Here is a 20,812-nt window from a genome sequence, read left to right as displayed (position 1 = left end):
GAAGTGTCCGGTTTTGCTGCATCATACAGTTCGTGCGGTGTAACCAAACCAAAAGCTCGGTTTAAATAGTTGCCTGTTTGTGACCAATCTAAGCTCAAATTCTCTATAGACATCTGATGCAGTAAACAAGATAATCAAATCCCTTGAGGCTTGCATGTTGTTAGAAATGAAATCCATGATCTTTAGGTTTGTTGTGCCTTGAAACGTTTATCTGATTAAACTACATGTCATATGATTCAACCCATAACATTTCAAATCGTATATATCTCATCTTAACCTTACCAACTCTCTCACTAACGGAAACTACTAAAACTCAACCAACCAACATAGCTCTACAATAATATATTATCACTCGGACCAAAACTTAACAAAGGCTGTCATCAAAGATTTGAGAGCTGCCAAAAGCGGATTTGTCTCAAGTCCTCCTGCCACATTAGATTGCCCTTTCCACGATTCACTGCACATAAAAAAAAAAAAAAAAAAGATAACAGAAAGGTCATGTGAAACCTCTGGAGAACCAAACACAAATACAAACAATCTGACAGCATAACTAAAGACTTGAGAGTTTGTTGAACTCACGGTTTGATTCTGTTTAGTGGTGCAATGTTTCCTTTCTGAGAGCTCGAACTATCTGAAGCATCCTGTTTCCCTTTCTCAACGCTTGTGACTTTACTCCTAGCTTTGTCCTTCTTAAAACTTGCAGACTGTTACACAATTCAAAAGGTTGTAAAGGTTTCTAGAAGCAATCATCTCAAAGCTTCCATATATACAGTTTCACCCTTGACTATTCCATCATCAACGTTCTTCTGTCACACACACACACTAATGAAATACTTTATCCTATAACTTAGACATGAAGAATTAGGAGATGTTCACAAATAAGTCATGCAACTAACATGACCAGAATTTTCTTGTATGGACACTATGAAGACTAGGATTCAAATATAATGTAAAAGTAAACAGATAGTTGACAAAGCTTACCTCAGTGCCAGATGTTGGCGTTATCCCTTCTGTTGTCAAACTTCCATTACTATATTCCTTAGTCTCATGAATGTCAGCATTCTCAACCACCATCCCTTTAGTATCAGCAGATTCAACATCTACTGAAGCAGGATTTACAGTTTTCTCTTCAACTTTCTTATCCATAGAGACAGAGATTTGCTTTGGCATTTGACCACCAATGACTTGTGTCCCTTGTTCTTCAGGCACATCAGAAATGTCTCCAAGATCAACAGAAGTTTCGGTGCTGCTATCACTTTCCACCTTTGCCTCAGTTACTTTCTCAGCCTCACAGACTCTAGCCACCTCACTAGGCTGTACATCCGATGTTGAAGAAGTCACAGCAACTGCTTCCGCTGGCAAACCAACTGTGCCTAATGAATTCTTAGCCATGTTCACCATTTCGGGCATCACTGCTTCATCATCATTCGCTCTTTCGTCAGGTTCTGTGCCTCTTGTTTCAATGAAAGGTGTTTCCTCAAGTCCTCTGTCTTTCTTATCCACCTCGAGTTCTAAATCCTGAGGTTTGGAGTCACATACTGTCTGCACTCTATCATGCAGCTTGGCATCGTTCTCTTCACCGCAAGATCCTGCAAAGTGAGCCCTGGATATGTCAGTAGACTCCACTGGCTCGTGTGTGAGCAGCCCTATGCCTTCTTCAGAAAGTTGATGATACCCGTTCACTTCCCTGTCCTTATAAGATCCTCTGTTTTCTTTAGAATGATTATGACTTTGACCTGATGGAGAATGGAATCCCTCTGGGGACAGAGATAAAGGAGGCACAGGATCCATCAGTAAAGAACTTGAAAGAGCTTGATCTTGCAAATGGTCATCATCGCCTTTGCCTTGGAGAATCAAGTCACTAGTACCAAGGACTCTATTTTCTTGGATAATCTCTCTGACAATCTCCCTAATGGTGTAGAAAGACCCACCAACCTCCTTGTGTGTGAGGCTAAGTGAAGGAAACCTCCCATTGTTTAAGCTTTGATGCCTGTTTAAAAATAATCAAAGTGGATAAGAAAGAAAGAAAACAAACTCGAGACTATGACTTTCATACTTTTTTATGAAAGATTCGACCAGAGTCTTTCTCTCCTCTTTGGGGATACGATTACGCGTTCTCTTGCCTACAGAGTCGTGAGGCTTGGCTAGAGCAAATACTTGCCCTACGCAACTAGTCTTTAGAGAGTGCATCTTCTCTCTCCCTTTGTTCTATCACTGCATAAAAGGTTAAAAATCAATTCAGAACCAGACAAGCATCCCCAAGAAACATTACAAGTCTACCAACAAAAAGTATAACAAGTCATTAAAACAGATCCGTTTAGTTCATCATGTCTCAATACAGATGTATATGTACAAAAACACAAAGAGAGAGAGAGACTGAGAGAGGACAATTGAATTGTTTCATACAGCCATCGATAGAGAAGAAGACATGAGAAAGCGAGAAGAAGAGATGCTTATAGTTTGTACCTGCGACCTCGAGAAGAAGAAGAGATTAGAATTCAGAGAGGAGCCATCTTTGCAAATGGGACTAAAACCCTACGCCCCCCCCCAATACACAGACCACAGTCGTCAGTGTTGGGAAGCGCAAGCGGGAGTTTTGTGTAATATATTCTTAACTTTCCGGGGGTAAAATTGTACATTTGTAACTTTCGGGGTAATTTGGTAATTACTGCGACTTTCGGTACACAGTTGCTGTAAACTAAAAAGAACACAGATCTGAAGTCTTTATACTCTTTTATCTAATAAAATTATACTTTGAACATAGTACAAGACTACAAGTGTGTTTCAAAAGAAAAAAAAAAACATAATACAAGTGTACAACTAACTTCATGTCTTTTTTTTGTTTTTGCTTTAAACGTAACTTTATGTATTACCAACATAAAAGCATTTTATTAATTATTGTTACTAGTAAGTGACATTCACAAGGATTGCTCTCAAGTCTCAAACTTCTGCCTCAGAACAAGTCTCCAAGAACTGGATTAGTTTCAAACGTTCGTCCTCCAACAGCTCAGGGTCTTCACTCGATAACCTCTCCCTTGTTGCTCCATCCACGCTCGTTGGATCATCCACCACCTGTTTCCATTAAAACAGCAACATTAAAACTCATTCATCAAAGCTTGTTCAAATTCTCAAGAGAAAGAGACATTTTACTTTTACGTAATTATTGGTATGACCATCTTTGTTAGGTCCTGTGAACGGCTCTTCCTCATTGTGTGTCCATTCACCATCTATGATATATTTATATTCAAACTGTCCTTCCTGCGTTTCAGAAATATATACATGTGGTTGGAAACGGAAGATGATAAAACAAGCAAGCAGACACCAAGCTTTTCTAGTTTATAAGGAAAACTCACAGGCAATTCTCTCTTTAGGCTCCAAAGTCCTGTTCCCTTGTCCAGTGTTAGAGGTATCCTCTGTACAAAGGCGAAAAATGGTGAAAAAAACAGAACAAAAGACTTGCATCATAACTTTAAAGAAAGGCATCAAAATCTTTCATTTGATTTATAAGAAGAGATATTCCACCTGCCCCCATCCAATGTCAAGGCCAGAAACTTCTACTGTGGAGAACCCTTTGTCTTTCAGTGTCAGTGTAACAATCTTCTTCTTGAGTCCTGTAAGCTTTTGTGTCCATATATAACCCGGGAACAACAATCAGGAATCAAGTAACTAAGCAACGGTTGTTGTAAGTCGTGCAAATCAATGGAACTGATAAGCTACAAGCATATATGTGCAAGCATTCTGAAATTTAAAGAGTTGTTGACCCACAATATCAATTGTTGCATTTCTGATAGCATCCAAGTTTGGAGAGCATGTTCGTTTGCTCTGCAAAAAAATTTTCAGAGATGCCATCAAGAAAAATATGTGTGGAGAAACAGAAACAAGAAGTAACATTAGCATCTTACCATAAGTAATCTGTGAGCTTCCATAAGTTTATAGCCTTGCACCCAGAACATGTATGTCAACTGTAATTGAAATTAACACCCCTTCTCAGTTATTAGCCAGCAAAAACTTCAAACACTTGTTCATTGCTTCATTAGTCAGCCAAAAGAAGCACAATAAATAAGACAAGAATGCATTTACAGCTGAACTAAGACATTTCTTCACTATTAGAAAAAATGCATTTACGCTCATGGGAAACTCAAAATGAAATAAAGGGAGAGAAAGAGAGGAGCACAGTAACAGGGTTTCAGCAAACTTACCGCAACAGCAGGAGCCCTTCCCATTCCAGCAGTGCAGTGGACGTATGTAACTCCTCCGTTTCGCTGAACGGCTTTGTATAGTGTACTAACCACGGCAGGAAGACGCAGTCTCAAATCAAACGCATCAAAGTCTCTGTTACACCAAAAAGATTATAGTATGTTGTGAGTGAGTGAGTGCGTTCAATGTGGATTGTTTTATGCATGTGCTCGTGAACAAACTCGTACATGCGAAATGGCATGCCGATGGTTCCAAGTATTTAGCAGTAGTAAGAAGAAGACGATGACTAGTTTGCAAACAGATGAAATAGCTCCATATCTCAACTCTACTTAAGCAATTGAAATAGTATAGAGGAAAAAAATACAACTCTCATGATCTCTCTTTACCCTTAATATGCTCAGTTAGTACCAATCGGTAACAAACTCAAGGGCCAACTTTGGGCCGGGTCGATGTGGATCGGGTTGGACTGCGTGGATCGGGCTCTGATACCATGTTAAGCTAGATGGGCTTCCAACCTAAAACCAATTGGTGATAAGTGGAGTGGCCCATCTATCTTATATATTACTAAAGATCCCTTCCAACTACCGATGTGGGACCTTTGTCCCTAATAAAATCATCAACAAAGCATAAACTTAACAGATGCCTTTTACCTTATTTGACAGCGAATATGCTGAATATCCGCAAACGTCTTGGCATATGCTTGAATGCTGCTTATATCTACTCCAAAATATCTGCAAGTATTGGTCAAGGCACTCTGCAGATGACTCTTTCCACATTCAAACCCGAATGAATCTTGAAAAAAATCACAAAGAATGAACAGGCAAAGAGGGAATTTCGGAAGGATACTCCAAGTCTGGATCTTGTTGCAAGCAGAATATGGTTTTGACCCCAATCTTACGGAGCTTGTCAACATCTTCAGGGGTCTACGCAAAACAAGCAGGAGAGCAACACAATTCCATATTTCAATATTTAACACAAGGATAGAAAAAAAAAAAAAATCAAAACCTGTAAGCAAGATCCAACAATTAAATCAGGACGAACAAAGCTGTAGTTCATTCCCAACTCGTGCCTGTAGGTTAAAACTGAAAATGAAAACAAATAGACAACGAATCAATATTATCAGACAAGTACGAGTTCCTCTACTGTAAAAAAAAGGTGTATTAAGAGTTAGTATATAAAACGAACCAGCACCCATAGCTTGAGTCATGTCTTGGCTATATTCATCAGATTTCTCTTCCTCCTCTTTGTTTGAAACACCACTCACCTCTGCGCTGGTGGATTTCGAATCTGATACCGCCTACACTCAAAAAAGAGAATATATATTCTTACTAGTTTCAAACATAGCAAGCAACACATGAATAAACAAACAATATGTTATAAAGAAAAGGTGAATCTAGTCAAAAACTCTGTGACCATTAATTAAACTACCAAATTACCTGTAAGACAAGTCGCAATTTAAGATCATTGGCTTTGATCGGTAGCTGCAAAATAAATAATTTTACAGAAAGTTAAGAAGGAAGACTGAATCAAAGAAATAGGTGAAGTAGTGTGGTTACCAGCATCATCTTCAAAGAAGAAGGCGAAGAAGGGACTCTTTGATTGCCCCCAAAGCCATACATAGGTGAGACTGAGGATCTGAAAATCATGTCAATCAACACACAGAATCAAATAGAATCAAAGAAGTCAAATAAATAAGAAGAAAGACACAATTCTGAAAGCAAGCAGAAGAGACCTGGGAAGATTCTGAAGGCAATTCATCTCTAAGAGAGTGTAGGAAAAATATTAGCGGAGGCTTTTTGCTCACTCACTCAGTCACAAGTTCGACGATAAAGATCTGCTTATTGGTAAGTATAGATTATAATCCCTGTGAGTGCGACTCTGAAGATCGCGACAAAATGCAACTGGGACCGCACGCTCGGGAACGCAATCAAATCACTTTTGTTTTGTTTCGTACTAAAGGGACGGACAGTATTAAATTTAAAAAGATGCTCCAACTTTTTGTTTCAATCAAAACACCCCCTAATCTCAACATGACCATTCACGTGACGTCATCACGTAACTCAGAAAAAGCACCCTTTTCTATGATTCGAAACAGCAAGTCAACCAGTATTAAAAGTCCAAACACAGCAAAAACTCAAAAAAAAAAAAAGAAGTCTAAACCAACTAAATCGGAATTGCTGAACTAACATACACCACGGTTATAAAAGAAGACATTGAGCCCCAAGTACAATCTTGTCCCACTAATTTTTCTGCGTTTTTGGTATATGTTGAATTCTAAAGTTAGAGAAAAATTTCTCAGTGTGTTCAAAATCAGAATACAGAGGAACGGTTGAGAGAAAATAAAATAAATCAGAATGATGAGAACGGGGAAAGGAAAAAACATGCAACAAAGTTTTGAAAAGAGAAAAAAAAAACAGAAAAGGTTTCTTAGATATACATAAATCTCTTTATCTATAGGTCCAAGTTCCACCTATTATGATCCTTAGTAGACGTGGATGAATCTCCAAAAAGACTAATCTTTGGTCTTCTTTGATCTTTCCCCATTGGCAACTTCCAAAACGAATCCGAGTTCTCGAAGAACACGTATGCAAGTACCACTGACGCCAGGAACAAGCAAAATAACAGTGCATATATCTGCCACTCTGCTCCATCAAACAATTCAGATGAGTCAGAGAGAGTATAAAGATGGTACATGCACTACTACTAAAGACTCGCATAGAGAGAGAGATGAGCAACAAGCATACCTTTCCACTCCTTTGGTACAGTGAGTTTTGTCACCATCTCACCCCATTCACTCGATGTTGTCAGCATTACCCTGAACCCTCCCAAGTAGGTAGATAAACATTAGAAACAGTGCTCCCTATAATGAGACTTAAAGGGTTTTGATATATCACTACTACCTTTCACTATGGCAGAACTCAAGTGAAGCAATGGTTTGACCAAGATGCAGCCTCTTACTGTAGTGGTATATCTCCATTGTCTTCACTTCAGCGACTGATATATCCCCATCTTTGCCACCCCTTCAAAAAAAATAAAAAAATAAAATATATATTTATATATATGAGGTTATAACCTTTGTATAGTCAAAAGCTTGAACCAATCAAAGGATGAAGAAACACACTCACAAAGCAATATATTTGCCATCCAAGCTGACTGCTATTGTAGATGCACTCTTCCTTGACAGCTTCTTGAACCCAAGCTTCTTCCATGTACTAATGTCATAAACATTTACCACAGGAACGTCACCTGTTTCCAATTGTTTAAACTTTTACTTGTTATTTTAAATTTTAACTAAAACACAAGTGATCAATTCTTGTGATAGTTTACTCGAGAAGAATCTCGCTATAATATAATATACCTCTCTGAGCAGCACAGAACAGAAAAGGTTTTGTTCCATCTTTAGAGAACCGGCACAGTTCAATATTTTCTTCCTGCACAAAATCAGCATATATCAAAAAGAATATAAATGTAATTAGAGATGCATGAGTTCTGAAATTTAAGGATCAAAATGCAAACTTTGACTCTGATTATCACATACCCCACTACGTTCCAAAGTAGACAAAGGGAAACCATCTTCTGCTTTCCATATTCTAGCTGATCCATCTGTTGATGTTGTGGCTAAGAACTCTGAGTCCAAACTACAACAAAACAAAAACGCAGATTGAATTTTTTATCAAAAGGAAAAAAAAAAGAAAGAAAAAGCAGATATGAGATAGAGATGCAGACATTATGCTTCCCATCCCAAGTCCCAAAATCTTTCTAGTAGATCCTTTTTTACTAGGTATGCTTTAAGTTGAAAAGAATATGAAAACAAGGATGAAGGGAGAGAAGAAGATTCCAGTGATTACCTGAAATCCATATCCCGAATGGATTTGTGTGCTTTTGGCTCCTCCAAGATTACACTTAGGTTTGGCCAATCCATAATTCTCAGACATCCATCCTAAAAGTAGTTTACAGTAAGTAAAGATACAACCAGAATTAAGAAAGGCCCTTATGAAGCAGCATTGGTTCCTCCTTACCACTCCACCAACAGCTAATTTAGAGCCATCAAAGCTGAAGGCCATACACTTTTGTAGTCCAGCATTTTGGAGAGGAGGGAGTTCTTTTTCTAAGATAGTAATACCTGTTGTTGCTCCTCCGGCAATCTCAAACAACCTGAAATACCAAATACTTTATATTTAGCAACTAGACCATAAACATAACATTGTATAGACCAAGAGGGGCAGATATCTACGCACAAGTATTTGTGTACAATCATATGAGATGTACAGTCACACTATATTACTAATAGTGTCCAAAATGGTGGACGTGACAATTCCAATTCTCTAGTATGCATGAAACATACGGAACAGTGGAGTTGCAATATTTTTATAACAAAATTTATAAAAGACATGAAGGTGCACAGTGCATGTTTACTTGTAAGACAGGATCGAGAGAGAAGATATCACGCATTTAGCTAATAACAACTCAAAAAAAAAATTGGAAAGATGGTATCAAAGAAAAGCACTAGATATGCTCTTTTGATGAGAATTTTTTGAGGGTAAAAGCAAGAAAGAAACGTACTTGCAACCACCTTTGGAAGTTGAGCAAACAAAATAATCTCCGCCAGGGTGCACTGAGATTGCCACAGGATCACCATCACTCTCATTGAGTGTATGTGTTGCCTTTTATCAAAGAAAGAAGAAAAAATTGTAGTTTTGATTTTAATTAGTCCTGCTTTCTCAGAATCAGAAGAAAACACCTTAAACACATATCACATATCAGTGTGAAAGGGAAAAAACCCTAGCTTTCTTCCATGACTAAGAAGACTTTAAAGAAACAACCTAGATTTCACCCAAAACCCAACAAGCTCTTGATTCGTTTTCAAAAGACAAATTTTTAAAAAAATGAAACTGTGTTAAAAAAATAAAATGAATGTACCAAGGGAGAGGAGGAGAGAGAAGTAGTGATGGGATCGAAAGAGTAGATGTTAAGGAGAGGAGGAGAAGAGGAGCCACGGCGTTTGGTAGCTTTGGCGATGATGGCCCAGTTTACTTTCTTCGGTCGACGAATCCATGATCCGCACACCACATGCCCACTTTCACCACGACTCGCTTCTTCAATCTCCATTCTATTCGATTTGATAAACTATTCCTCTTCTTTCTTGTTTCTATACACGAACCTTGTTGATGCCTATCTATCTATGTATCTCTTCCACGCCAATATGGATCCTTATTATATAGTATACAAATTTATACATTTAAAACATTTCTTCAGCAGAAAGTAAAACAAAAACAAAACAGGAGTTGACTTTTGTAATTGGACAGAAAGGGGTTTCTTTTTTGCTTGTTGGGTATTTGATTTCTTTTTATTAATGGGATTGCAAAATCTCAACTTTGACAACAGCAGAGATAAACGGAGATTTGCGCTAAATCGTGTATACTTTTAGATAATTACCAAAGTCAAATGAAACTCTGTAAGATTGAAAGTATATTCTCTTTGATCCTTTTCCAATGCTAAACTTTATTACTCCAACATGGTGCACACTTGCCCATTGGTTCAAATTGTCAATTGTTATTGTTACATTTTTTATAGAAGAAAAAAATATGAATAGTTTACCGAAAATTGAATATTAGACGAAGATTTCCAGTGAGATTGTTAATATTGTTAAGATGCAACCATATGAGAAAACTTATGTAACTGATATTATATAAACAGTTTTTTTGAATAATGCATACGACTACAACACAACAAAAATATCATTATTTATGTATAAAGATATTTCAGAAGCAACGGGATGATCGGTAAGTGTAGAGATGGCAATTGGGTTCATCCGCAACCCATTTGTCCCGTGCCGCTGTGGTACCATTTTCAGTTGGGTCTTTGCGGGTCGTACCGCTGCGGAACGCGGGCCCTGAACCCTATGACCAATCCCGACCCGCACTATAGCAGCGGGTATGCGGATCGGCCCGCGGGCCCATATCTTCAAAGCTTGACCAGTCTTATGAACCTGCAAGAAGAAGAGACAGCAATAAGTTATCAGGTTGATCAATTCCATTAAGTTACAAATATTGTCTCGACTCTCGTTTGTAGCATAAGACACTGTACCATTGGTGTTCTCCAGAAACAGCAACTTGTCCTACTACAATCATGTTGATATATATATATACAAGTTAAAAAAAAAAAGATTAGTCTTGGCATCACTAAGTAAATTCAATAGGAACTGCAAGCTTTTGTAACTAATAGTAAAAGCTTATGCTACCATCAAGTCCCAAAGCAAGACAAAAGCTTTACATCACGTAGCTAATGATTATTCCAGAAAAAAACAACAATAAAAAACAAGTTTTGTGTAGAATTTCGTGTCTCCACTCACACTCACTTCAAAAAAAAAGAAACTTTTTTTTCCTACGATAAGTAACAAAGAAAGTGAATGAGTTCTGGTCAACATTGCAAAGCTTGAAGAGAAAAGATGATTCCTTGATTGAAAGCGAACTGGAAGAGGTACAACTGAAATAAATGAGTTTAGGTTCACCGTTTAGAGGAAATGAGAATCACCATAATCATCTCCAGTTTGCTCTAAGCTCTTGTCGGTGTTACCAAAGAGACGAAATGAGAAAATTCAAGCGGGCCACCCAATTATCCCGCGTCCCGCTTCGGCCCAACCCGCATCGACCCAATACCATTGCGGGCATAACCCGCGAAGCCCGCTAACAAACGGGCCGTAAAATCTGTGCCCAATCCCGCCCCGCATTGGGTCTTTATGGGCCAGGCCCGCGGGCAAGCTTCCATTTTGCCATCTCTAGGTAAGTGTTATGACTTTTATTTTTTGGCTTTAGAATAATAGTTGTAGATTTTATTGCTGTAGCTGTAGATTAATTATTTCCAGAGTATTTCCAGAGAAAAATTGATTTTCAAAGCTATTTTGTTTCCTATTTTAGTTTTTATGGTTGTAGCTTTAAAATTTTTCTGTGGAAAACACTCATAGCATCTCCAATGTACACCTATATATTTTCCTCTAACATAGTGATCTCTATTATAGAGGTGAAAATGCTCCAATGTATGCCTCTATAATAGAGTTCTTCTATTTTAGAGAAAAATATAGAGGAAAATTACTTTTTGCCTCTATATTTAGAGGTAGAAATATCATATCTCTATATTTTCCCCTATAAATAGAGAAACTCTATTATAGAGGCATACATTGGAGCATTTCCACCTCTATAATAGAGTTTTTCTATTTTAGAAAAAAATATAGAGATAGAAATAGGGGTGGATTGGAGATGGTCTTACCAATCACCCTCAATATCTATATATATTATTAAAACAGAAACATCTATCTATATTATTAAAACAGAAACATTATGTTGGACCAAACATTTATTTGGTAAGTTTTTAAATTAAATACACATTTCTACTTTATAGTTTTTTTTTTTTGCAACTTTTCTACTTTATAGTTAAGCCTACATTAAATCACTAATATTTCTTTCTTTATACTACTATCATATTTCCAAACAATATACTTCTTTTTTATAGTACTATCCATGTTTCCAATCAACATCATAATTAATTATGTGTCCAAACAATATAAAATATTAGAACTCATCTTTTTAATAATTGGTAATATTTTTTTCAAATTATATAAATAAATTAAATAATAGAAAAATCAAATATCAATATTATTAAAACAGAAACATTATGTTGGACCTAACATTTATTTGGTAAGTTTTTAAATTAAATACATTTCTACTTTATAGTTTTTTTTTTTTTTTTGCAAATTTTCTACTTTATAGTTAAGCCTACATTAAATCACTAATATTTCTTTCTTTATACTACTATCATATTTCCAAACAATATACTTCTTTTTTATAGTACTATCCATGTTTCCAATCAACATCATAATTAATTATGTGTCCAAACAATATAAAATATTAGAACTCATCTTTTTAATAATTGGTAATATTTTTTTCAAATTATATAAATAAATTAAATAATAGAAAAATCAAATAATTTATTAAAAATAAATCTATATTATTAAAACAGAAACATTATCGTAGACCTAACATTTATTTGGTAAGTTTTTTAATTAAATACACATTTCTACTTTATAGTTTTTTTTTTTGCAACTTTTCTACTTTATAGTTAAGCCTACATTAAATCACTAATATTTCTTTCTTTATACTACTATCATATTTCCAAACAATATACTTTTTTTTATAGTACTATCCATGTTTCCAATCAACATCATAATTAATCATGTGTCCAAACAATATAAAATATTAGAACTCATCTTTTTAATAATTGCTAATATTTTTTTCAAATTATTTAAATAAATTAAATAATAGAAAAATCAAATAATTTATTAAAAATAAAATAAATTTAACTTATTTTTACATGTTTAAATACTACAAAACATTTCAATCAATAAGAAATCAATTAAATTAACATATTATTTTATTTATATTCACTAAATAATGGTTATATCATTTAGTTAAGTAACATAATAATTCAATAATAGCTTTTACATAAAAAAAATATATAAACGTTATACATTGTACAATAAATATAATAACAAAAATAATTATCAAAAATGTTCAAAATATATGTTTTCTAAAGAAAAATGCTTAACACTAATTGTTAACAACAAATTTAAACTGATTATAATATAAATTATTAACAAGATAAATTACACAAAACAATTATAATAAAATTAATTAATCTATAAAAAGGAGTAATATGATCAAAACATATTTATAGTTATTAATTATTTTATATCTACCATTTTCTGTATCAAAATTTTGTAGAAATATTATAATTTCATAAAATTGCAAAACAATGAACTTTAAAATTTGGATTAAAAAGGTGACAAATTATGAAACTATAATAATTTAAATCAAATTTGATTACATATTGGTCATCCATCGGTTCAATCGGTTAGTTTCGAGTTTTAGTGATTTTTGTAAATATGGATACTTTTAAAAACCTAAATTGAATTATCGGATCACCGGATTAACCGGTTTGACCGCGGGCCTGGCTTGAATTTAAAAACATTGATTTAAATGTAAAAATATTTTAAATACACAAAATTCTTACAAATTAACAAAATATTTATTAAGTTATTAGTTAAAAAATTCATCATAAAATAACCTGTTACTTAAATTATAAAGATTTCGAGTTGATAATCAAGTCGTAAATGCATGTTATATTTTATAAGGATTTTGATTTGATAATCAAAGTAAAAAATATGTTATATTTGTAGAAGGATCCTGATTTGATCATCAAGTTGATAATCCAAGGAGAATTAAAAGTTTTATTTCCTTCTCATTGAAATGTTCAACTTGTTTGTTAAGGATGTAGTGGTAACGCTTGCAAGAAAACCAAATCACAAAACCCTTAATCGAGCGAGGGCACTGGTTAAAATTGTTTTTTTTTTGAAGTTCTTCTCCACTCTTAACCAGTAAACTCTTCGGTTCTCAAACTCAAACCAACTATTTAAAATATAAATCAATGTGTTTTCTCGGTTGATCACAGTAGCGATTACTGGTATTTCTATTCGGACCGGGTCGGACCGGAATCTGAACACTTTCGGGACGAGAGGATCTCTCGTTCATGCCACCATCATCGCTGGCGAATGCGATCTGACCAACAAAACCAAAGTTTTTCGATTTCATCGCCTCTCTCTCTCATTTCGTGATTCCCCAAACCCTCCTCCACCCTCCGCCTCTTCTCTCGAATTGCCGTCATGGTGCTTCCGCTCCTCCGGCGCGCAGCGATCGCCCGCACTTCTTCGCTTCTCAGAGCTCGTCTTCTCGCTCCCGCCTCCGGATTCCACACTCGGTACGCTTGATTCTGTTCACGCGTCATCTCTCTCGAACTGTTGATCCCTCTCATCCATTTGTGAATCCTTGACAATTGTACAAGTGACTTGGTCCATTGACTTTTTTTTTTTGGAGTTGTGATTTTGCGTGTTGTATAGTGATTGATGTTCCAAGAGCTTAGTTTTGGCGAACTACAATTATATATATGGATAGAACGAATGCCAATCTGTTATTTTTTTGGAATTGATTGAACTCTTTTATTTCCTGAATCAATATCGCGAGATGATTTCTTTTAGCTTTCTAATACGTTTTGATTATGAACTCTCCGATTCAGCTTTTCTAATGGACTATGCCACTCGGACGACAAGATTAGTAGCAGTCATGGTGCTAGGTATGTGTTTGTTTCATACCATTGTTCTTGGTTTGGTTCTGTCCTGTACATTTTTCTTTTAAGATCTCTTTTTGTTAGACGAGGTGTTTGAGTTTTGTCTATACGATGATAGGACTAGCTTTTTTTTTTATATAGAAACTAAGGCGATCGTAGGCTTTCAGGGTTTTGAAGATTTTATTTAAACTGAAGTTAAGGGTGGTTATGGAATTCGTTTCGTGTGTGTTATTCACTGCCCACTGAACATATCCATTATCCAGTGAACTCGTTTTTGTATAGAATTTGCGAGAATAGATGTTTGTTCTTCCCTGATTTAGTCTGTTCTACAGTTTCAGGTCTGCCTCGATAGACATGATTACAAGAATGGATAATAGTCATCCAACTTCCATTGTAAGCTTTCCAATTAATACACTTTTTAATCTTCATCTATTCCTGTTTCTCACATATTTTGTTTTCCGTTTTCTTCTAGCTGCGTTTTGGCATGCGGAACTTTTCATCATCAGGTATTCACAGATTGTTATGTCATCTAGTGAAATAAAGATCTTTTTCAATTATTCTACATATAATTTCCGCTATTGAATTACTAAACCCGTCAATACTGGGCTTTCATATGATAAATCAATCTTTTGGCTGTAGGAACCACACCACAGACAGTTCTTACAATGCCAGCCTTGTCTCCTACAATGGTTAGGAAATGGGACTTCAATCTTGTAAAATCTTTTTTTGGCCTCCCTGCAAGAAGTGCATTGTTTTATTATTTTTTTTGGGTTTTTGCAGAGTCATGGTAATATTGCAAAATGGTTGAAGAAAGAAGGCGATAAGGTGGGGTTTATCTTATATTTGGCTGACAAAACCCCAGTATATGATATAGAATGTGGAATCTTAGTAACGGATTTGAATTTTGGTTCTTTCTGACAGGTAGAGGTGGGCGATGTACTATGTGAGATAGAGACAGACAAAGCCACTGTAGAACTCGAGAGTCAAGAAGAAGGGTAATTCTGAAAAGCCGCTTCATAATTTCGTGTGTTTTGGTTTCTGTTTTTATATTCCTCTCCTCCGTATTTCAAATATCTGCCTCATCATAAGTATTTGCAGTTTTCTCAATTGGCTGACAATGATGCCTGCTTTTGTAGATTTCTGGCCAAGATTGTAGTAACTGAAGGATCAAAGGATATTCCCGTTAATGCACCAATTGCAATAATGGTAAGCACAATTGCTGTCGAATTCATCTTAGAAAACATAGTAAGATTTCGCAACAGGTGATGCAGTCATTGAGCTTTGTTCATCAGGAGTTCATTATTCTTTAACTAGTCTGCTCTTGGCCTCTTCATTTTGTTTTGTGCCCCTGGGTTTGCATCCTGAAAGACTTAGTGAGTCATAAAAATCTATAATGTTGCTTAATCAATGTTTATTGTGGAAAGGATTGCCAATATCCAATCTTTGTACTGTTCCTTCTTCTAAATATTCTTATTTCATACCGAGTTATCATGTCATGTCCCTTACATGATATGTCGTGTTTTTGGTCAGCCGATTGCTACAGAAATTCTGATGGATAAAACGCTAATCTTAATCTTATTTAATTGTATTGCAGGTTGAGGAGGAAGATGATATTCAAAATGTTTCTGCTGTAGAAGGTGGACAAGTTGGTAAAGAGGAAACCTCAGCTCATCAAGAGAAGAAATCTGAAGAAAGCACACAACAAAGAGATTCCATTCAGCCTGATGCATCAGATCTTCCCCCACATGTTGTCTTAGAAATGCCAGCACTTTCTCCCACAATGGTATGAAATTTCGCACATTTATGCTAGCTTGTTTTAGATGAGAATGCATCAACCTCTTATATCATGAGACCCTAAATCTTTTACTTGTTTATTGATGTGCAGAACCAAGGTAACATTGCCAAATGGTGGAAAAAAGAGGGTGACAAGGTTAGTTTCTGGTGACCAAACTGAAGAGTAAATTGGCATTGTACTTTTACCCCAAGTTATCAGGTGTAATGCATCTTCCTGTATTGCTTTTTTCTTATTTTCTGCTCAACAGATTGAAGTAGGTGATGTCATAGGTGAGATCGAGACTGACAAAGCTACTCTGGAATTTGAAAGCCTTGAAGAAGGGTATACCAAACTTCCTGTCGTCTTATTTGTATAAGCAATCACATAGCGCATAAACAATATTCCTTTCTCTAAGCAGCCTGGTGCTGTTAATATTTATTTTTCTAGGAAGCCTGGTGATGTTCAGTCTATATAGTACTCATAATCTGTGGATATTACGTCCATTTTTTTGGTTGGTTTTAATTGAGAAATAATGTTGGTTGAAAAAGTTAGGTCAGCTCTTGTTTAAGTGTTCTCCCTTGAACTGGTAGTCCTATGGTATAAAGATTGATTTCATATTTCCTAGTCTAGGTATGAGCATCGACTTACCTCCATAAAAGAAGATTTACCTGAACTGCTGCCTGCGTATTCTGATGAATAATCTTATTTAAATAATTTGTAGAACTTGATGTATGAATTTTGGTGTAGGTACTTAGCTAAGATTCTAATTCCTGAAGGTTCCAAGGATGTTGCTGTCGGAAAGCCGATTGCACTTATAGTAAGTTCCTTAGTTACGAAGTACATTGACTAAATTTTTGATGCCAGAAAACTGTTTTAATACATATCTTTTGCTAGTCTCTATGTAATGCATGTTTTGTGCATAACGTCTATGCGCTCTTCTAGCCTCCGTGTAACCAAATGTTTTACTACAGTATGCGCTCTTCTAGTTTCGTTCTATGATATGCATTGCCTGAAGTAGTATTTATGCTTGTGCGCTACATCTTTGAAAATACACTTGCTTGCAGATTGAGAGATATTAAAGGTTAATCCTTCTATGTAGGTTGAAGATGCTGAAAGCATTGAAGCCATCAAGTCTTCTTCCGCAGGTGGTTCTGAGGCTGTTACTGAAAAACAAGCCCCTCAAAGTGTTGTAGATAAATCCGGAGGGAAGAAAGCAGGCTTCACAAAGATCAGTCCAGCAGCAAAGCTATTGATTTTAGAACATGGATTGGAGGCATCATCAATTGAGGCCTCGGGTCCCTACGGTACATTACTGAAATCGGACGTTGTTGCCGCAATTGCTTCTGGAAAAACATCTAAAAAATCAGTGTCTACGGAGAAGAAACAGCCATCAAAGGAGAACATATCTAAATCCTCTTCCGTATCGCGGCCTGAATCAAAGTCTTCAGTGACACCGTCAAATGATTATGAAGATTTTCCCAATAGTCAAATTCGCAAGGTAATTAACTTTTATTGCACTCTTTGCTGATAATAATAAAATGTATCCTGTAAAGTTTTGACTTCATAGTACAATATGCTGGCCTTTTAAAGTTTCTATGACATTTTAAAGAAATTTAGAGAAATTGCCATCAAAAAGCCAGTTCTTTCAATCTTTTCTGATGCGTAGGGCTGAAATAACTACCTAATGCATGCTGCTGTAAGATGATAAATACGTAGTCAAGGTTGACCTTAAGTTATATGGTTGATTACTTTCTGCATGTTATGGAACGGTTCATTTGACACAGCCATGGAGTTGCACAAGGATAAGTTGCCCAACTTTGGTTGCAACTTTCTTGATCTGTATTCTTTGAGATAATGGCTATACCAATGGGTGTTAGTAGCTTGTTTCTAATCTACAACTAACTGATAGCCTACTAGCTGATAGTTGATGGAATGTGTTCCATCATCACTCGAGGGAAATATACTTTCAGCACTGAAGTTTGCTACTATGATCATAATAATATCATGACTTCTCTTTGACTTTTCCCTGTTGACAGATCATAGCTAAACGTTTATTGGAATCAAAACAGAAAATACCCCATTTGTATTTATCATCAGGTTGGTAATTCACAAACTTTGTATTTTTTTTTGTGTATATTATTTGCTGATTAAGCATTTGTGTGCGCCTGCAGATGTTGTATTGGATCCTCTTCTTGCATTTAGAAAAGAACTTCAAGGTTTGTCGACTGCTCCTTTTCCTCTCTTTTTTTTCTTTTTGTTGACAACTCGAGAGGCTCAGATTGAACTGTGGTTTCGTGATCTGCAGAAAACCATGGTGTTAAAGTGTCGGTCAATGACATAGTTATCAAAGCAGTGGCAGTCGCACTGAGGAATGTACGACAAGCTAATGGTGAGATATGATTTCTCCTTGTAAATGATGCTACTACAAGTAATGTAATAATCTTGGTTCATTCCACAAACCTATCTATGACTAATTAAGGAAATGCGGCATCCATGTTAGAATAATAATTGCAATGCCATATGCCTCCGCTTAGCATATTTAGTAAATGGTTTGAGGTAGCTGGACGGACTTATGATGCATTTTGTAATTCGGTTTTAGCTGTTATGAGTAGGATGTTTTTCACTTTGAGTTTGATGTAATGATCTATGGAGTGCAATCATTTGGTTATCATCTTTCCTTGTGCTTGCCTAAACCTTCTTTTTGGTTGTTTAAAGTGCTTTGTCTTTATGTCTGGCAGCTTTCTGGGATGCTGAAAAAGGAGAAATTGTTTTGTGTGAGGATGTTGACATATCAATTGCAGTTGCAACTGAGAAGGTACCCTCTTGTGTTAGCTTTTCGGGTTACTTGAATAGTTAAATCCTTTTCTCATCTTTGGCATGTGTTGCAGGGCTTAATGACTCCAATTATCAGAAATGCAGACCAGAAATCTATTTCTGCTATTTCCTCAGAGGTAATGTATTTTTCACTGATTTTCAATTAATAGGCCAGGCTATAGAGTACACTTGTTTGATCAGTTCTCACCATATGTCATGTGCTGATTTTCTTAATCGATTTGTGGAGCAGGTTAAGGAGCTGGCACAAAAGGCGCGATCCGGAAAGCTTGCTCCTCATGAGTTTCAAGGAGGGACATTTAGGTATCCATTATGCATAAGTGCTTAAAGCATCGTCTGGGAACTATGTGAAACTTTTCCCTACTTACTGAGAAAACCATTCTTTATCGTATTTACAGCATTTCAAACCTCGGAATGTATCCTGTGGACCAATTCTGTGCAATCATTAACCCCCCTCAGGTAATGATCCACCCTTAAAAACAGATGGAAGAGTAAGTTTTTGCTTGTTTGTGACGTTTGTCGTGAGTAAACTCATGAGCATCAATTCTCTTGCAGGCTGGAATTCTAGCAGTTGGTAGAGGAAATAAAGTTGTGGAGGCAATTCTTGGAATAGATGGTGAGACAGCTAGTAACATCCTTTTGGATTTGCTATTTTGATTTGTGTATAACAAGGTCTTTTTTTTCTTTTGTCATTGTTGCAGGAACTGAGAAGCCTTCGGTTGTAACAAAAATGAATGTGACGCTATCCGCTGATCATCGGATCTTTGATGGACAAGTTGGAGGTAATAGAGAGTACACTTTTGCGTTCAGTAGTTTCTTCACTGTGTGTTCTCCTTTCATACTCATTGCTTTTTTATGATACTGGTTTGTTTCAGCTTCGTTTCTGTCTGAACTGCGTTCGAACTTTGAGGATGTTCGAAGACTTCTCCTTTGAGAAAGAAGCTGTTCAACAAATGAACCCTTGGATGATTACTGCATAATAAACCTTGGACCCACGTACACATCCAGAACCATAACTGTTGGTCAACAGTACAAGCTCTGAATCACTTGTTTCATTTTTTACTCTTTGGTTTCTGACTACCAAAAATTTGGTTTCGGTTTACATTTCTTCTCATAGATTTGTATCTTCTTGAGGTATTATTGTTTGCCCGGTCCTCTGAAAAATAAATAATTTCAGCTGTCGATAACACATTACAACAGGTGAAATGATAAAAGTTTTAACCAATACAAAACAACTTGACGCCCCTTTTCTTTTTAAGACTTGCCTGCTAGGCCAATGGACATCGTGATACAGTGAAAGTAGTGTTTAATCACGCAGATGAGCCAAAACCTTCTCTGTTACATGATCATCAGACCACTATATGTATCCATGACATTTAACAAACATTAATCAAATTATCCCCATGGTTCGAACAGGAAAAAGCAAAGGTACAGTTAAATTCAATCGGAGTCAGAGTCATCATGCCTCCTCTTTCTACTATCCTTCTCGTCTTTCTTGTGCTTCTTCCTCTCATCTATATCACGAGTGTGTCGCTTTTCATCATGCCTCTACGTTTTTCACGCCTTTCATGTTTATTGCCTTTTTCATGTCTCTCTTCCTTTTCTCTACTGGCAGGTTTCCTTTCCTCGTGCCTATCCTTAATTTGGTTCCTCTCTGTCTCGTCCGGTCCAAATTGAACAGGTTTAGTTCCTGATGTATCTGCTGGCAAACGTGCAGGCACTGCATCTAAGGATGTTAGGGTGCTGGGATCTTCCCAAGGTCGTGGTGCCCTGTACAGAGTTGCAGAGAGACATGTGAGAAGATAAACTACCAATAAAGAACCAAAAAACATC

General features: G+C 36.2%; 4 protein-coding genes across 5 annotated transcripts; 1 reads left to right on the top strand and 3 right to left on the bottom strand.

Moving 5' to 3' along the window:
• Window positions 1-194: 194 nt before the first annotated feature.
• LOC106390714 lies at window positions 195-2,586 on the bottom strand. Its single transcript, XM_048754229.1, has 5 exons — window positions 2,467-2,586; window positions 2,057-2,214; window positions 982-1,990; window positions 580-704; window positions 195-457 (listed from the first exon to the last, which is right to left on the bottom strand). Exons 2-5 carry the CDS (start codon window positions 2,188-2,190, stop codon window positions 349-351), a joined length of 1,377 nt encoding a protein of 458 aa, XP_048610186.1. The 5' UTR covers window positions 2,191-2,214; window positions 2,467-2,586; the 3' UTR covers window positions 195-348.
• Window positions 2,587-2,716: 130 nt separating this feature from the next.
• Window positions 2,717-6,156, bottom strand: LOC106390713 (phosphoglucan phosphatase DSP4, chloroplastic). The gene is made up of 14 exons (XM_013831239.3): window positions 5,930-6,156; window positions 5,754-5,832; window positions 5,634-5,678; window positions 5,383-5,494; window positions 5,203-5,279; window positions 5,044-5,120; window positions 4,848-4,928; window positions 4,200-4,332; window positions 3,903-3,962; window positions 3,766-3,822; window positions 3,523-3,618; window positions 3,354-3,413; window positions 3,151-3,258; window positions 2,717-3,072 (listed from the first exon to the last, which is right to left on the bottom strand). The coding sequence occupies exons 1-14, from the start codon at window positions 5,953-5,955 to the stop codon at window positions 2,941-2,943; spliced, it is 1,143 nt and encodes a 380-aa protein (XP_013686693.1). The 5' UTR covers window positions 5,956-6,156; the 3' UTR covers window positions 2,717-2,940.
• Window positions 6,157-6,288: 132 nt separating this feature from the next.
• LOC106390712 (SEC12-like protein 1) lies at window positions 6,289-9,777 on the bottom strand. The gene is made up of 10 exons (XM_022702263.2): window positions 9,118-9,777; window positions 8,761-8,861; window positions 8,217-8,352; window positions 8,046-8,137; window positions 7,736-7,835; window positions 7,556-7,628; window positions 7,323-7,443; window positions 7,098-7,217; window positions 6,942-7,012; window positions 6,289-6,839 (listed from the first exon to the last, which is right to left on the bottom strand). The coding sequence occupies exons 1-10, from the start codon at window positions 9,304-9,306 to the stop codon at window positions 6,649-6,651; spliced, it is 1,194 nt and encodes a 397-aa protein (XP_022557984.1). The 5' UTR covers window positions 9,307-9,777; the 3' UTR covers window positions 6,289-6,648.
• Window positions 9,778-13,748: 3,971 nt separating this feature from the next.
• LOC106390709 (dihydrolipoyllysine-residue acetyltransferase component 1 of pyruvate dehydrogenase complex, mitochondrial) lies at window positions 13,749-20,224 on the top strand. 2 transcript variants are annotated; one of them, XM_013831235.3, is made up of 23 exons: window positions 13,749-14,007; window positions 14,323-14,379; window positions 14,706-14,766; window positions 14,846-14,879; window positions 15,013-15,062; window positions 15,154-15,198; window positions 15,295-15,368; window positions 15,510-15,579; window positions 15,968-16,156; window positions 16,259-16,303; window positions 16,416-16,489; window positions 16,895-16,964; window positions 17,247-17,645; window positions 18,184-18,244; window positions 18,319-18,363; window positions 18,453-18,536; window positions 18,886-18,962; window positions 19,036-19,098; window positions 19,212-19,282; window positions 19,378-19,438; window positions 19,535-19,595; window positions 19,681-19,761; window positions 19,855-20,224. In XM_013831235.3, the coding sequence occupies exons 1-23, from the start codon at window positions 13,913-13,915 to the stop codon at window positions 19,911-19,913; spliced, it is 1,926 nt and encodes a 641-aa protein (XP_013686689.1). In that variant the 5' UTR covers window positions 13,749-13,912; the 3' UTR covers window positions 19,914-20,224. The 2 variants fall into 2 exon arrangements, with proteins under 2 accessions (XP_013686689.1, XP_048610183.1); XM_048754226.1 differs by lacking the exon at window positions 14,323-14,379 and having other exon boundaries at window positions 13,765-14,007.
• Window positions 20,225-20,812: the final 588 nt, after the last annotated feature.

The sequence above is a fragment of the Brassica napus genome, chromosome C4, assembly GCF_020379485.1.
Source record: "Brassica napus cultivar Da-Ae chromosome C4, Da-Ae, whole genome shotgun sequence".
In the NCBI taxonomy this organism is placed as follows: Eukaryota; Viridiplantae; Streptophyta; class Magnoliopsida; order Brassicales; family Brassicaceae; genus Brassica; species Brassica napus.
This window is presented reverse-complemented; position numbering and strand designations above follow the sequence as displayed.

Coding starts and splice junctions, on each gene's coding strand:
- LOC106390714 (XM_048754229.1), bottom strand. CDS start 2,190: ATGCACTCTCTAAAGACTAGTTGCGTAGGGCAAGTATTTGCTCTAGCC. Junction 1,991..2,056: donor GTCGAATCTTTCATAAAAAA/GTATGAAAGTCA, acceptor ATTTTTAAACAG/GCATCAAAGCTTAAACAATG. Junction 458..579: donor CCACTAAACAGAATCAAACC/GTGAGTTCAACA, acceptor TTTTATGTGCAG/TGAATCGTGGAAAGGGCAAT.
- LOC106390712 (XM_022702263.2), bottom strand. CDS start 9,306: ATGGAGATTGAAGAAGCGAGTCGTGGTGAAAGTGGGCATGTGGTGTGC. Junction 7,629..7,735: donor CTACTTTGGAACGTAGTGGG/GTATGTGATAAT, acceptor GATTTTGTGCAG/GAAGAAAATATTGAACTGTG. Junction 7,013..7,097: donor GAGTTCTGCCATAGTGAAAG/GTAGTAGTGATA, acceptor GGGAGGGTTCAG/GGTAATGCTGACAACATCGA.
- LOC106390713 (XM_013831239.3), bottom strand. CDS start 5,955: ATGAATTGCCTTCAGAATCTTCCCAG. Junction 5,280..5,382: donor GACTCAAGCTATGGGTGCTG/GTTCGTTTTATA, acceptor TTTCATTTTCAG/TTTTAACCTACAGGCACGAG. Junction 3,963..4,199: donor GAAGGGCTCCTGCTGTTGCG/GTAAGTTTGCTG, acceptor TTTCAATTACAG/TTGACATACATGTTCTGGGT.
- LOC106390709 (XM_013831235.3), top strand. CDS start 13,913: ATGGTGCTTCCGCTCCTCCGGCGCGCAGCGATCGCCCGCACTTCTTCG. Junction 14,008..14,322: donor GCCTCCGGATTCCACACTCG/GTACGCTTGATT, acceptor TCTCCGATTCAG/CTTTTCTAATGGACTATGCC. Junction 15,369..15,509: donor CTCGAGAGTCAAGAAGAAGG/GTAATTCTGAAA, acceptor CTGCTTTTGTAG/ATTTCTGGCCAAGATTGTAG.